Source organism: Pieris brassicae, chromosome 7 (assembly GCF_905147105.1).
Source record: "Pieris brassicae chromosome 7, ilPieBrab1.1, whole genome shotgun sequence".
In the NCBI taxonomy this organism is placed as follows: Eukaryota; Metazoa; Arthropoda; class Insecta; order Lepidoptera; family Pieridae; genus Pieris; species Pieris brassicae.
Window position 1 is genome coordinate 14,691,127 of NC_059671.1, and position 16,083 is coordinate 14,707,209.

The following is a 16,083-nucleotide window of genomic DNA, read 5'->3' on the forward strand; positions in this document are numbered from 1 at the left end:
TTGCTCATGCATGTTTCTTACGAAATAGTCTGTGTATGGCCGCGTTCCTATGAACATATGCATCTTTGACTATTTAAAGTGATAGAATTATAGTTCAAAAAAGATGCCGAAGTTGAATGTCATTTTTACCGACTATAACAGCTTTAACAATTTTGATGTTATAAACCTGTTTATTAATGTAACGACTCTCGTATGATAAACTGGAATAGTAGTAACATAATTTTAAGCTATGATAGTTAAAATAAAGTAAGGGTTATGTGAATTTAGACTTTATATATTATCTATTTACAACTCCGATACTACGCTCTGAATACTATTTACCCAGTGAGGTTACAGTTTGATAACCTTATAAACCAAATTCTAAAAAATCTCTAAAAGTTTAATAAAATGACAATAAACCATCAACTTATAAATTTATTTATTTGTAACGTATACTAACGAATGTATATACACTTGTATATAGTACACTAAATCACTGGTGAACCGAAAAATGCATAATAACACATTTGTTCTGTTAAGAAATTGATTTATTGAAATTGTAACATCATTACAAAAATAGCTGTAGCTTTTTGCTGTTACAAATTTAGTACATATGTTTTCTCGACATACCTATATATCTAACAAAAGATATCAGGAAAATCCCAATACAAAATCAATGTCCATCTGTTAGTTATTAAAGTCAAGGTCAGCTTAATAACTTTCAGACGCTATGAAAATATTACGTACGTGTTTATTCTTATTATTACTGTTAACTCGTTTGTCACTGAATACTAATATCAAATACTGTAATACATAGAACACGATCGTCAAATTAACATCAGTTACAAGATAAGCATTAAGTAAATAACATTTATCACTATTAGTAGCGAATAAACGCTGTTTAGTATGTTTACGGATCTAGATAATTAGCGGGCCTAATTATTTAGATAAATATACGAGTAGTTACTGAGAGTATATATGTCGTATTTAATACATTTTATTAGAACATAAATATAATCTCTTATATAATAGGTCAGTCATAGGACGGAGAAGTGGTTTTTGAGTGTACACCCAAAATCTGACGAGCCAAAAATATACTAATATGTGTTTAAATTGTAAATGACCGAAATATTTTTATATCCTAGCATAATTTTAAAGCAATTGTCAAATAATTTTATTTTACATATGTTATAAAACCAGAAAAACTAAATAACATACCATTTTAGTCCTATTTGATGATAATAACTAGGATTAAAAACAAAAAACAACAAATATACAAGTAACACCTATATGTTAGCTGTGTTTCAATGTCCTGCGTATACTAACGTCTTTAACATAAGGTTAGGTTACACAATCCCAGTTGAATCAATTAGGATACAAAGACGCGTCAACGAATCAATTTTTGACGCTGCAATTAATTATTTTAATAAAACCATGTCATACATACTTAAAAAAACCTATTAAGAATAATATAGATTTAAGATATTAAAATTCGCTTGGAGTTTTGAAAAAAGAAGAAACTTAAAATGATTATGTAGTATTTTATGGATTATGCTATATTATAAATGATAGAAGTCTTGTGTAATACCAGTACGTATATGAGAAAATGTTTAGTGTATTTTGTAGATTTTTATAAAAAGTATATTTTATTAGAATTATAACTTTTTCCACGCGTGAGAACGTTTTTATGTATAAAATCCACTGGAAGTGATAATGAAGCTATAGATTGTATTCAGCTACTGAAGTGATATAAATTGTTGAATTGTTTTGATTTTATAGCAAACATCCATAAGACGAGTGCTGATAAATCGAAGTATAACGCATACAACGAATAATATGAAAATAGAGTTTATTATGGTGACTTTTTCCTTGTGAATTAATATTCTTTCATTGTTATGATCCAGCTATATTGTTGCGTGACACTGGTCATCTCAAGGAAATATTCTTGAGAAATACAAAACTGGTTACCGTGCGTAAATAAATGCGTGTTGAATTTCCTTTGTTATTTTTTTATTTTGCTTGAAAATAGCCTAAATTGTTAGCAAGGTTTTGTCATGGTCGTGGTGGGCGATGTGTTTAGTTGTATGGTGTGTGCTTACTTTTTTAATTTGATATTAAAGACGATGTAGATGAATCAACAATTCTCCTAACAATTCTCTTAGCTAATATTAAATACAAGATTTGTTTTTGCAAATTTATTAATTCACCATAAAATAATATATATCTGAGGTATATTGTCAGTCTTTTTAAATTAAACTTACATTACTGTTTGGCATTAATGAGACTTTCACTTAGTTAACCGTCAATCATTAGAAAACAGTATTAATCACACTTATGTTAAATTGAAGAATAATTGTCGGAACTAGATTTATCAAGAAAAGTATTACCAACAGGAATAATTCTTGTTTCGTAGGCGAAGAACACAAAATCACTGGATTTATAATTTATCATTAAATTACATACTATCAAAATAATAATTTATTTTATGGCAATCCTTTATCATGACTTCACGCGCCTTCATACTTTTGAAGTAATAGAGAATAATAAATGTAAACACAAAAATTACTAAACACCACAAGATTATTATTTATTATAAAAAAAATTATAACATAAGCTATGAAGTTTTATGTTGCATAACATTCCTTAAATATAACATTAAGTTACATATTGTTACTTTTTAAACGTCTTACTCTAGATTATGTTTATGGCTTGTAAAAAATAGTATGATGAATATAATAATGTATTTTTTTATGTTTTATAATCTAAATATACTCGCAAAATTAAAAAAAAAAAACTTTATTACAATTTATAAACTCAATTAATTTATTTCGTAGCTGTTACTGAAACTTTGATTAAATACTAATAATTATTATTATTTGATTCATAGTAGAAAATACAGATGTTTGCACATTTTTCTTAAATTTAAGGATATTATTTATTCTCATAATTAATATTAATTTGTCGGCATCAACACTTACCTTTGTAACAAGTAGACAATTCCTGTAATCACAGATTACCAACACATAACCTAAAGTGCAGTATCCGAGCACAGTGTAGGCACTACGTTAATGCTTGTTAACTTCTATATTATATCTGTGCCGGTTTACACGATCTTGAAGTCACGAGGTGCTTAAGGTGATAAAGAATATGAACAAGAGGTTGTATTTACTTCAGTGAGGCTGACCGTTGGCAATTTTCACAAATGTAAAGACCGCCTTTGACAGCGCTTTGGCTGCCTTCGCTGGTTAAATATTTGATATATTTTTTTACGGCGGTCATCTTATTTGCGGTTGGGAAAAATATCGTTGAAGCACACGCAGAAAGTATTTTTCAATACTAGTAATAACAAAACATTAATACATTTTATCTAAAGACAAATTACGGGTAACCGCTTTTTGGGAATCTATCGTATAATGAGTCAGTATTATAAGTACATAATAATTCTAAAAACTGTTACGAAACTACTACAGTAAACTATTCAATACGATTACAGTATTATATACTTTATAATATGCCACAATTGGCAGTATTTAGGAGAGAAACTGAACTGAAACTGAACGATTTCCCTTTAATTTAATTTTATTGGTTTAAAAGTTTTAGTTTATAATATAGTGCTTATTAATCTACGTCTAGGTCCTCGATGGTAGGGGCCTACATAAAAGTTTCTTTTATGTATTTTTAATTTACAGTTTATTAGGATATTAGTTTTCATAATTCTATAGGTTAAATCTTTAAATAATTTTGTGGGACAATACGTGGATGTAGCTATTATACCCGGCTAAAATTAATACGCACATAAATAAATAAAAACGTCCTTACATAGGATTAACATTATCATAGAAAATACACTTCAACAAGTCCATAGAAGTTGTCAGGAAAACACTTCCTGAGGTGCCACTTATGTTACACAAATTATTACATTATATACACAATAAATTGGAAAAATAATTACTTTGGGAAAAAAAGAATAGACAAAATAAAGAATACAGTTTCAAGAAAAACAACTCAGGTAACAGAGGTTACAATAAAAAAATTAACAAACTAAAGTGGAAACGGGCGAGGTACATGGCAAGAGGAACAGTGGAGCAAAAGAGTACTAAACTGCTGCCCAAGGTATAACAAACGAAAAACAGGAAGACAACTAAGAAGGAGGATTGACCAAATTAAAGTAACAGCAGGTGGTAAATATCGGGGTTTGGAGGAAAAACGAGCCAAAAACGAGCACACTCACGCACGACCACGTGTTTACCACAATTAATATAAAAGTTGTATCTAAAGTCCGTGGTTAAGGTTTTATTATTACTTAAATATTAATATATGTTTATTATTATTATCAGTTTAATGCAAATGTGGCAAATCACTTCAGATTTTTATTGAGATATATTTTGACATTATCTCAAATGATAATGAATTGATCTCGTTTTTTAGTTGGTACTTTTGGATTCCCATAATTAAGAAGTAAAATAACAAAAATAGTGCAGAAACGATAAAAAAAACATCATCAATTTTAAAATTATAACCATAAGGTAACGAAAATAACATCGCAGTGATCACAGATTAGCAATGACCATTAAACACCTTATGTAAACAAGAGTATCGTGACTCGGGCATTTTTCCTTCAAAATAAATTATATCATAACTCGGTTTTAAGTAAATCTTTGTCATTACCAGTTTTATTTCAATACCACTTTACATCTCCTTGCCCGATTACAGATTGTTTTAATTACTGCATATTTGTGTTATTTTAAGTTGTATACTAATCAAATAGATACGTCAGACATTTTAAATTAACATAGTGGCTGATATAATAATTCTCTCTGTGGGCTATATGATGAGGGTAGAGATGAGACCTATTGGCCAATTGTGCGTCTGCCAACCCTGTTGGTTGTGCATAACCTGAATTGTGCAACAACTTTTTTTACATTTGCGCAAAGATTTGATTGTGTTTATAACCAGCATGAGCTAATCCAAAAATCTACAGCGCGTATCAGGCAAAGCTAATTTAACTAAAGCGAATTTTATAAAACAGATGTACTAATCTCAGTCCAACCACAATGAAGGGTTACCTCCAAAATATTACATACATGTGTACCAACATGGTAGGGTTACGATAACGTTTTTAACAGTGACTTTATTTGTGCTATTTTGTTAAATACATTCGAAAATTTAATAGGAAATTAATCAAAAACGTAATTGTTATTAAATAGGTTTTAAGGTAATATTCTCACGTGAATCAGGCAATTAACCTCCTAAATCGGTTTACAAACAAGAGCTAAGTTTTTAATATTTAAATAATTATTTTTTAATAATCCATAAATGTAAAAGTTTTCCTATTAGAAAGGAAAATAATAAAACACTGTATCTTCGAGCTTGCATGCTTCGAGCGGAATTATGTTATTTGGAACGGATGAGAAATTTGGAAATATTATTTCCTTACATGCAACCTTTTTACTATTACATACATACTGGTTGTTGAAATGTAAATTAAATCTTAATCTAAATAGTCTACGTTACGTTTGAATTTGAAACACTTATATTAAAAACTTCTATCGATTTTGCGCCATTTTACATATTAAAGTGCATTGCAACATGCATTTTCATTTGTAAGAGAACTTTTGACTGGTCTAGGTATATTAGCGAAAAGCGCGATAGGTAGCACCGGCGCAGGATTTGTTTCTTCATAGTATAAAAGTTAGAGATACACTGTCGCTGTCTTTCGTGAACTCAATTATATATCTTTTATACTTAAGGCAGTGTTAGGAGAAAACGTTTTCGTTCGATCGCTTATTCTTTGAATTTTTCTGATTACTACGAAAAAGATTTTTCATATTGGTATAAATAAATTAACTATATACTTTTAATATACTTTATATTAAGAAATCCTATGTCGTTGAATTAAAATGACAATTGTCTGTCATATTCCAACAAAGCACTGATAATAAAAGGAAAATTATTCGGTTTATTTCCACTATATTATATGAAAAGTATTTCCTTAATAGATTTATTTCTTTTAGACTTTCTTTCTTTTAACCTTATATAATACGAATAAAAGTGATTACTGAAGAGATTAAATTATAGACATAGAGAAAATGTTACAATACAGTTAGTATTGTCTTTTGTTAACATAGCTTTTACACATTAAGAAAACACTTTTTAAACGGATTGAAGATATGTATTATTATTATAAACTTATAATTATTTACATAATTTTTAATTTAAATAATTATAAGTTTATGCATAGCTTCAATCCGTTTAAAAAGTTTTCTTAATACATATATTTACTTATATTTATGGGTTATACATAGTTTAAATAAATCTCCTTTGATAAAAGGCAATTCATGACATTATTTACATAACTGCTGTGCAGGAAAGCACTCGAAATGTCGATTTATATATATATTATGTATACGCGTCCACCAAAGACAAAATTATTACATCAGTGTGGAGTTCTTTTTATCTCCTAAGATATACATTCATGTCATGGGCAGTTTTGTCAAATTTTATAAATTCTCAAATATTGCATAATTTGTAATTTATAGTTTCGGCGGTTGCGGTTAGACAAGCTCATGTATATCAGTTTATACAACAGTTGTATGCTGCCTAGTAAAAAACTTGACATTAGTACGTTCAAAAAAACGTCTCAGAGATAATAAGAGAGCCAATGTTGCCAGTATAGTAGGCTGGTAAGACACAGCCAAATATTTTTAATAACGAAAATAATTGACAAGTTGTAGCCGGACAAAGTAATCGTTTGATAGACTTCTTACGTATTAAACAAATATTTAAAATTATATTAACAAAATGCTGAAGCAATGGAACAATCTGAGATTTTTAAAATATTTATCACAATTTTTAGGTCGAGTCAGATAAGGTTGTACGTTTCTTGATATGGAGATATGTCAAATTAAATTAGGATGACTCTGATTTAGCCTTTACAATACATTGATAAATACGTACTTGACAATCTAATCAGATTATTTATTTTTTAAGAACAAACACTATCGATTGACGCACTTTTGATCCACTTATCAGTAAAAGAAAAATAATTTAAAATAATATTTTTTTATTGTAGTTACTATGTTTCATTCCAGTATTTGTAGCGAAGGCAATCAACAATGTGATCCAACATTAATAATGACATTATATCAATGTTAAATAAATGATAATATATATGCCAGATCATGAATCGTAAAATATAAACGTCACAAAAGCATGAGACAGATCGGGATACATAGTCTATAAAAGAAGCACTATAGTTTTAAATATAAACAAAATTTGAATATTTTGAGGTTATGTCCTATATTACTCTTTATATTATATTTATTCGCGGCAGCTAGAAGTGATCAGAATCACATGATGACTACGTCACTGTCTCTAGTATTTATTACCTTAGTATTTGTCATTTAATAGTGTTCGTGATACCTCTTAAAGTATTACATTTTTTATTTAATTTATTCGCATCAATTCCATAGCTATCTGTGATAAAATATTTAATTTTTCCTTTTAACTCAGTATAATTTATGAAATATGAAGTAAAAACGTTTTAACGATGTATGTACCTAAACTGATAATAGAAACTGAAACAATTGAATACCGATCAGCGTGGAACAAATATTGTAATTTTTTAACTACCGTTTTGACAAGCACCAAAACCTATGTTGTAATATATATTATGTTAGGGTAAATATTTAATATCGCAATATATGTAAGACCTGAAGAAGAAGATGAACCTCATCATAATGGAAGTTATACTTTTTTTAATAATAAAAATATGGTTTCTTGTCAATTTTTTTATTTAGATTTAGGCGAAGAAATAATAAAGAGTCACCAAGGCTTTTATTCCCTAGTCAAATAAGCACTTACTGTCGTAGCGGAACGCGATGTTCTGCCAGTAGCCCCGGTGACTTGCAGGTGTAGTTTCACAGCTTCCAGACCAGACCGCTTGGAGCGATTACGTACCAGGACCGGTGAAAGATTTCCTTTGTTTTCCTTCACGCCTTTCTCTAGCTTCACCTTACTTTTCGTTTGCCGTACGCGACACTTCATTTTATCTGTTCTATATCTACAGATACATTTTACGTTGATTGATTCATCGATTCAAGCAGGTTCTTTGTCAGGAAGCCGACAAGATAAGATAAAAAATCTACAGCTTACGTGCCGGTAAATAACTTTTGTCAAAGAGATCACGTAAAGCCTTGAACTGTACTAACAAAATTTGTTTATATAAAATATTACACTAACAATGTAAGTTACGAAGTTTAGTTTACCAACAACGTGTGCTAGCAGTCCCGAACACAACGCGCATTTACGGCACACACTGGGGATGTCATCACTCCAATCTTAATTAAAAAGATTGACAAGAATATTAACAATTAAAAAATACATTAAAATACTTTATTCACGTTAATAGCAAGACAGCTTATGTGCTCACAGACAGTAAATGACAGTTTTAACACTTTTAAATTATTACTAATACTATTAACTTCTTTGTTTCATTAACCTTGAAATTATTTTTAAAATAGTTTGAGTCAAAATAATTGAACGTCTTTCTTTTATAAATTATTCAATATTGATGTTAGGTAGTTTGCTTTTAGTTATGCATCGTAATACCTATTACAAAGTTCCTTTAATTATTTAAACCATTACATTAACTACTTGCTTTAATGAAAATAACTAAGTAACATACTTGGATAAAACAAAAATCACTGTTAAGTTGACATAAATAAGACAGCATATAATTGTTTTTTTTGTTGATGTTTAGATTCTTAGTTATTAATTAAATTATTTCGTCTTTTTCCCTTACATACCTCTCTGGTACATTCACTTACATAATATTCACCATGCATGCTCGTTGGTTATGGGGACTTTTAACTTGTCCCTTTTCTAGTACCTACGATTTAGTCTACTCTACTCTCTACTCAATGAGAATTTACATAATTTGTCACGTCTTCTTTTGCTGATAGAAAGAGTATTTACTCAAAAAAGTTAGGTTGATGCATATTGTTACGAGCTAGGGGATCGGATAGAAAATGCCGTGGATTTATTCAAGGGTTTATTTCTTGGTAAATCAATGAGGAATTTATGGGCACAAATTAACCGCAGAGATGCACTAATTACACACACAAAACAATCACTAATTACTTCACTTATGCACACTTCACACTGTACTTTATCACTTGTATTCACTTTATCGCTTCGGTGTTCCTCTCGTGTTATCGCATTCAAAACTAAAGGTGCGTTTCGGCTCGCTTATATATCCCTGGGAATAATACTAAACAATATTCGAGAACTTTCTAGGCGGGCTTGCTACTGAGTAGCGATTGCACAATTCTAGAACGTCCGCACTCTTTATCTCTTTCGCACGTTGCTCCGTCCTTGTCGTACGGCGTTCTAGAGTGCTCGTCTAGTTTCGAGAAAGTTCTGATCTTCTCTCTCTCTCTCTCGTATCATTTCGTCCTTGTCTTACACCTAGAAAGGTCGGTCTAGAATATTCCTTCATCAAAGGGGTATAACTAGGCCTGAAAACGCCTGAAAACGGGTCTCCTGAAAACTGCACCACTCGACTACACATGTTCTGAAACTGACTGAAAAAATGTTTCAGCTTCCTGAAAACTAGGGTAACATTATGGAAATTACAATTTTCTAATATGTGATTCACCCTCTCCTGAAACGGTCAGAAATCATATTACAGCCGGCTGAAAAGTTCTCTAAGTAGTGGAAAAATCTAGAAACATTGCAGTCGACCCGTCTTCGTAACACTACCCCTTCCTTAGACATGCTCGTCCCGAGCATCATTACATCCTTTATAGGGAGCCAATCGATTTATGTGAACGACTTTCGGTTTGCTCCTTAAACCACCCACTTTCTTTATGCGATAGGTAACGTCATTTATCTTCGTGACTATCGTGTATGGCCCGTCCCAGTCAGCTTGAAGCTTTGGTGATTTGCCTTTTCGTTTTGTTGGGTTATGGAGCCATACTTGCGAGCCTTCTTTAAATTCTATATGATTCGTCTTTCTGTCATACCTAATCTTCGTAGTCTCACTTATTTTGCTTTGTGATGCTCGTACGTGTTCATGGATTTCATCCAGTTTATTACGCAGATCCGCAGCATATTCTGTAACACTCTCCGGTGTGTCAGGTGGTCGCCCAGTTACAATATCCGCTGGTAATCTAAGTTGTCTCCCAAACATGGCTAAAGCAGGAGTAACATTCGTGGTTTCATGAACCGCAGACCGGTATGACATTAGAAATAATGGAATATACTTGTCCCAGTCTTTTTGATGGTTGTCGACCAGTTTTGCCAAGTGCCTTTCCAAAGTTTGATTGAAGCGTTCCACCATTCCATCTGACTGTGGGTGATATGGAGTAGTCCGCGTCTTATGAATTCCCATTAATCGGCACAATTCTTGAAATAGTAGAGACTCAAAATTTCTTCCCTGATCACTGTGCATTTCCAAGGGTACTCCAAATCTAGAGAATACGTCATTTACAAGTATCTCAGCTACTGTAACTGCCTCTTGATTGGGAATAGGGAATACTTCGGGCCACTTTGTAAAATAATCCATAACAACCATGATGTACTTATTTCCTTTTTCTGTTAACGGAAATGGTCCAGCTATGTCAACTGCTATCCTTTCCCATGGAGCTCCGACATTGTATTTCTTCATACTCGCTCTAGTTCTCGACTGTGGGCCTTTAACAGCTGCACAAGCTTTACATTTTCGAATCCAGTCTTCTACATCGTCGCGGCAATGTATCCAATAAAATCTCTCTTTAATTTTCAAAAGAGTCCTTTTTACACCTAAGTGTCCGCCTGATGAGCCGTCATGAAACATTTCCAATATGTTGCGAATCTTGGATCTTGGCACAACTAACTGTAGATGAGATGCATCCCCACGAGTGTTTTCCCATTTACGACATAACACTCCATTATGGAGAACTAAGCTATCCCATTGAGCCCAGTAACTCTTGGTCGTGGTGCTAGTAGATGCAACATCATTCCATCGCGGCTTTATAGCTGAAGATTTTATCCAGTCCAAAATTGGTTTAATGTCAGAGTCTTGTTGTTGCTCTTCCTGAATTAACTTACCACACCAATCTGGACTAATGGTATCCGTTCTTAGTATCCTCACATGGGCAACCTCTCTACCTTCGTGTCTTGTACAATGTTTACAGTCTTCCTCACATGGCCTACGAGACAATGCATCTGCGTTCCCGTGTACTCTACCCTTGCGATGTTAAGTAGCAAAGTCATACTCTTGCAATTGTTCGATCCATCGCGCCACTTGTCCTTCTGGGTTCTTGAACTGAAGTAGCCATTTTAATGCAGCATGATCTATTCTAAGACGGAACTTGCGACCTAGTAAGTATTTACTGAAATGCTGCAGCGTCTTCACAACAGCCAGTAGTTTGCTCCGAGTGACACAGTAGTTTCGTTCTGGTTTCGATAGCGACTTGCTGAAGTAGGCTATTACTTCCTCGTGCTCACCTTTTACCTGTGATAGTACACCTCCGATGCCAATTCCACTGGCATCTGTATCTACCACATATTCGCCATCATGGTCCGGGTAGCCTAGTATCGGAGTCTCACATAGTCGGTTCTTGAGCTCATTAAATGCAACTTCACACTCTCCATCCCATGTGAATTTCCTCTTCTCTTCGGTGAGTCTGTGAAGAGGTTTTGCAATATCCGCGAAATTTTTCACGAATCTTCGGTAGTAAGAACATAAACCTAAGAAAGCACGGACTTCAGTTTTATCTTTAGGTACTGGCCATTCCTTCACCGCAACTATCTTCTCGGGATCTGTTCGAACTCCGTCCTGTGATATAATGTGACCCAAGTAGCTCACTTCTCTTTTGAAAAATAAACATTTCTTTGGACTTAATTTCAGGTTGGCTTTATGGAGTCTGGTGAGCACCCGTTGCAGATTCCGTATGTGATCTTCAAAATTTCTCCCAATGATGACTACATCATCCAAGTACACTAAGCAGGCTTGTCCTATCAGTCCTAACAGTACTTTCTCCATTAGTCTTTCAAAGGTGGCAGGCGCATTGCAAAGCCCAAACGGCATAACTTTAAACTGCCATAGTCCTTTTCCAGTTGAGAATGCTGTCTTCTCTTTATGACTTGGGTCTATCTCCACTTGCCAGTACCCACTTTTCAAGTCTAAAGTTGTAAACCATTTTGCCCCACTTAAAGTATCCGAGGTGTCATCTATTCTAGGTAAGGGGTAACTGTCCTTCTTTGTGATATCGTTAAGACGACGGTAGTCGACGCAGAACCTTAAACTGTTATCCTTTTTCTTGACTAAAACTACTGGAGAGCACCAAGGGCTGGATGATGATTCAATGACATTATGATTTGACATTTCCGCAATCATCTTGTCTATATTCTTTTCATATGCGACAGGTACTCGTCGCGGTCGCAAACGTATCGGTGCTTCGGTTCCAGTCTCAATTCGATGTTTAACTACACCTGTCCTGCCTAGATCTCCATCGTGTGTAGCAAACATGTCTGAAAATGACATCAATAGTTCCTTTGCTTTCAACATTTCTTCTTTCGACAAGGTTTCCTTACAGTCCTTTAATACTTCTTGAACTATATCTCGTTGTTTACTGACTGTACTATTTTCAGTGATTGATCTATAGACGTCATACCCACCCTTCAATGTATTACCTTTTAGAGAAACTACCTCATCTCTACACTTGAACGTTCTCCAAGTCAATCTTACAGTTGTAATGCTTCATGAAGTCTAAACCGATAATACAGTCATCCACGATGTCAGCAATAACCACCTTATGTCTGTATGATCTTCCCCCAATCTTGAAGGTAGCGATACCTTCCCCTCGAACGGTTATGTGCTGACCAGTAGCTGTAAGGAGCTGTACATTTTCACCAGAAAGGCTTTTGTAAAATGACTTCAGAAGTTGGTATCTAATTACTGTCCGGGAAGCTCCAGTATCAAGGGTTAACTCACACCTACATCCGTTTACTTCTCCGTCGATAACAATGGTATTCCCATCCTGAGTTTGAGTTACCATAACTTTTGGGGCCTTCCTTACAGAACCGGCCAGCACCCGCCCCGTGGTCCTGGCTTCTACTCGTTTCCCTGCCGCTGTTCTGCGGCAGTCACACCCGCTGCTTCCGGTTCCCCACGTCTAGTCTTTATTTCGCCTCTGAGATCTTTTTTAGGGCATGAAAACCTCATATGCCCTATTTCCCCACAGAGGTAACAGGTGGGTCCACGTTGAGAACTTGGTTTTTCCGTGACAGCCCTAATGCGATTAGGTCGATGATCCTTGCAAAATGCTTCCACTTCCAACGCATGGGCAAGAGCATCCTTAAGGTCCTTATGGTGACCGAGGTTCACAGCCATTCGAGTTTCACGGTCTCGAATACCGTCGACAAAAGCTTGAACCAACATCTTGTCTGCAACATCTGGTGAGGATGCGTAGGCCTTCCTTACCAGCTTCCCTATTTCAAGTCCCCATTTTTGCAAACTTTCATTTGTCTGCTGTATTCTATCCTTCAATTGAGCCCTGTAAACGTGCTCTAAATGTGCGTCTCCATACCGTGATTCCAGGGCATCTAGCAGTTGCTTCAACGTCACCTTACCTTTCTTGGTATCTAATATGGAGAGGGCTTCGTCTCGCAGTCCCAGAATAAGGGCGGTAACTGCTTGATCGTCAGTCCACCCGTTTGACTGTGCTACAGTCTCAAATTGAAGCTTGTACGCGCCCCAAGAAGATGTACCATCAAAGGGAGGCACTTTCACATTTCCAGGTGGTGCTACAGTCGTGACAACACCAGAGGTCTTCAGGCATTGGATTTCATTTTCTAATCCAAGGATACGTTTATCCTGCTTGGATAGCTTACAATCCATATTAGATTCCAAATTCTCGATCTTTTCATCTACCTGTATTTTCAGGTCACAAAGTTTTTCTCCTATACGGCGAGCCTGCTCCTCTTAACGTCGTGCCTGCTCCTCTATCATGCGACGTGTCTGAGCCTGTTCTTCCATCATTTGGCGTGTATGTTCTTCTTGACGGCGTGCCTGGTCTTCCATTATTTGTCGTGCCTGTTCTTCTTGACGGCGTGCCTGCTCTTCTTGACGGCGTGCCTGTTCTTCTTGCCGGCGTGTCTGTTCTTCAATCATTTGTTTTGTCTGCTCTTCCTGACGGCGTGCCTGTTCTGACACCAAAATGTTACGAGCTAGGGGATCGGATAGAAAATGCCGTGGATTTATTCAAGGGTTTATTTCTTGGTAAATCAATGAGGAATTTATGGGCACAAATTAACCGCAGAGATGCACTAATTACACACACAAAACAATCACTAATTACTTCACTTATGCACACTTCACACTGTACTTTATCACTTGTATTCACTTTATCGCTTCGGTGTTCCTCTCGTGTTATCGCATTCAAAACTAAAGGCGACTAGTCGCGTTTCGGCTCGCTTATATATCCCTGGGAATAGTTCTAAACAATATTCGGGAACTTTCTAGGCGGGCTTGCTACTGAGTAGCGATTGCACAATTCTAGAACGTCCGCACTCTTTATCTCTTTCGCACGTTGCTCCGTCCTTGTCGTACGGCGTTCTAGAGTGCTCGTCTAGTTTCGAGAAAGTTCTGATCTTCTCTCTCTCTCTCTCGTATCATTTCGTCCTTGTATTACACCTAGAAAGTTCGGTCTAGAATATTCCTTCATCAAAGGGGTATAACTAGGCCTGAAAACGCCTGAAAACGGGTCTCCTGAAAACTGCACCACTCGACTACACATGTTCTGAAACTGACTGAAAAAATGTTTCAGCTTCCTGAAAACTAGGGTAACATTATGGAAATTACAATTTTCTAATATGTGATTCACCCTCTCCTGAAACGGTCAGAAATCATATTACAGCCTGCTGAAAAGTTCTCTAAGTAGTGGAAAAATCTAGAAACATTGCAGTCGACCCGTCTTCGTAACAATATTTTATTCAGCGCAATCACTTATTTAATATACTTATATTAAATAAGTGATTGATTGATTGATCTATTTACTTAAAAATGGTAGATGTCGTTATAAAAAAGTATACGAAAGGAGTTGGTACCCAAAAACTGGAAAATTAAAGAAAACGGCAGATAGTACAAGAGATGGTAAGATGAAAACTGGTTACAAGTTGGAAGGGTCTGGAAGAGGCATATGTCGGGATCGGCAAACGGGCTTCGGTTTTTTTTAATTATTGCACATTTACTTCGGACAATCTATGGCAAAGAAAAAACGAGACCTTAAAATAATGAAGGTTTGCACACTTGAACACGAAAACTTGTGTGTTGATAAAAACATATAAAACAATAAATACCCGCGACCAATCTATTAACACAGGAATTTAAACAAGCTGCATTAGCCGGTCATAAAATAATTCTTCTGTTAGTGCAGGGTTTCATATTATGAAATACACTTTCTTACATATAATTAAGTTTACTTAAAAATCTTCTCATATTAACGATTTTATTTTACTTAGTCACGTGCAAAACTAAGTTTTTTTTATACAAAGCATTAACAGATCATCATGCATCTCGTACTTATTAAGCTATACGTATCCATACATATTGAGACAAACAATTCGAGGAACCGTAAAAGTCCACAGGATCATATAAATAGCAGCAGTATTCAAGTACACTTTTATTAAGCTATATTTTATTCCTAACTAAATTCGTTAAATTGTTGTTAAAATGTGAAAAACCCAGAGCCTGTTGATCAATTGAAGATCGATAACAACATTGTATTTATCACGTTTCACTGATGATTAGACACATTATAAAATTCTATTTACTTTGTGTTTATCGTTAATTATGAATTATTATAAATAATAGAAAACGTTGTCAATTCCAACACGAATGTGTCCTCTCTGCATTATATAAATTAATATATTTTCAATCTAGGTTGACTTTTAGGTATATAATGAATATTAAAATATATTTAATCTAATTAAATTAATATTCTAATTAAATTTCTTAAAATTTAATCAAAATCAAGTTTTTTGTAAGATATAAAAAAATATTCAGCTATTGTGAACAGCGCCATCTGTACACAGCCGTGAAACTACGTTGTAAACTTT

At 34.3% G+C, this 16,083-nt stretch overlaps 1 protein-coding gene across 4 annotated transcripts in view; it reads right to left on the reverse strand.

Moving 5' to 3' along the window:
• The window catches only part of LOC123712608 (sodium/hydrogen exchanger 9B2), a 31,784-nt gene extending 23,601 nt beyond the window's left edge, over positions 1 to 8,183 (reverse strand). The window contains exon 1 of one of the 4 annotated variants that reach the window (XM_045665799.1): positions 7,843 to 8,183. In XM_045665799.1, coding sequence (XP_045521755.1) covers positions 7,843 to 8,025 — 183 coding nt within the window. In that variant the 5' untranslated portion in view covers positions 8,026 to 8,183. Of the gene's footprint in view, positions 1 to 1,197; positions 1,286 to 2,957; positions 3,089 to 7,842 lie in introns of those variants that run through there. The other 3 variants (XM_045665798.1, XM_045665801.1, XM_045665800.1) reach the window with 3 other exon arrangements.
• Between the last annotated feature and the right edge of the window lie 7,900 nt (positions 8,184 to 16,083).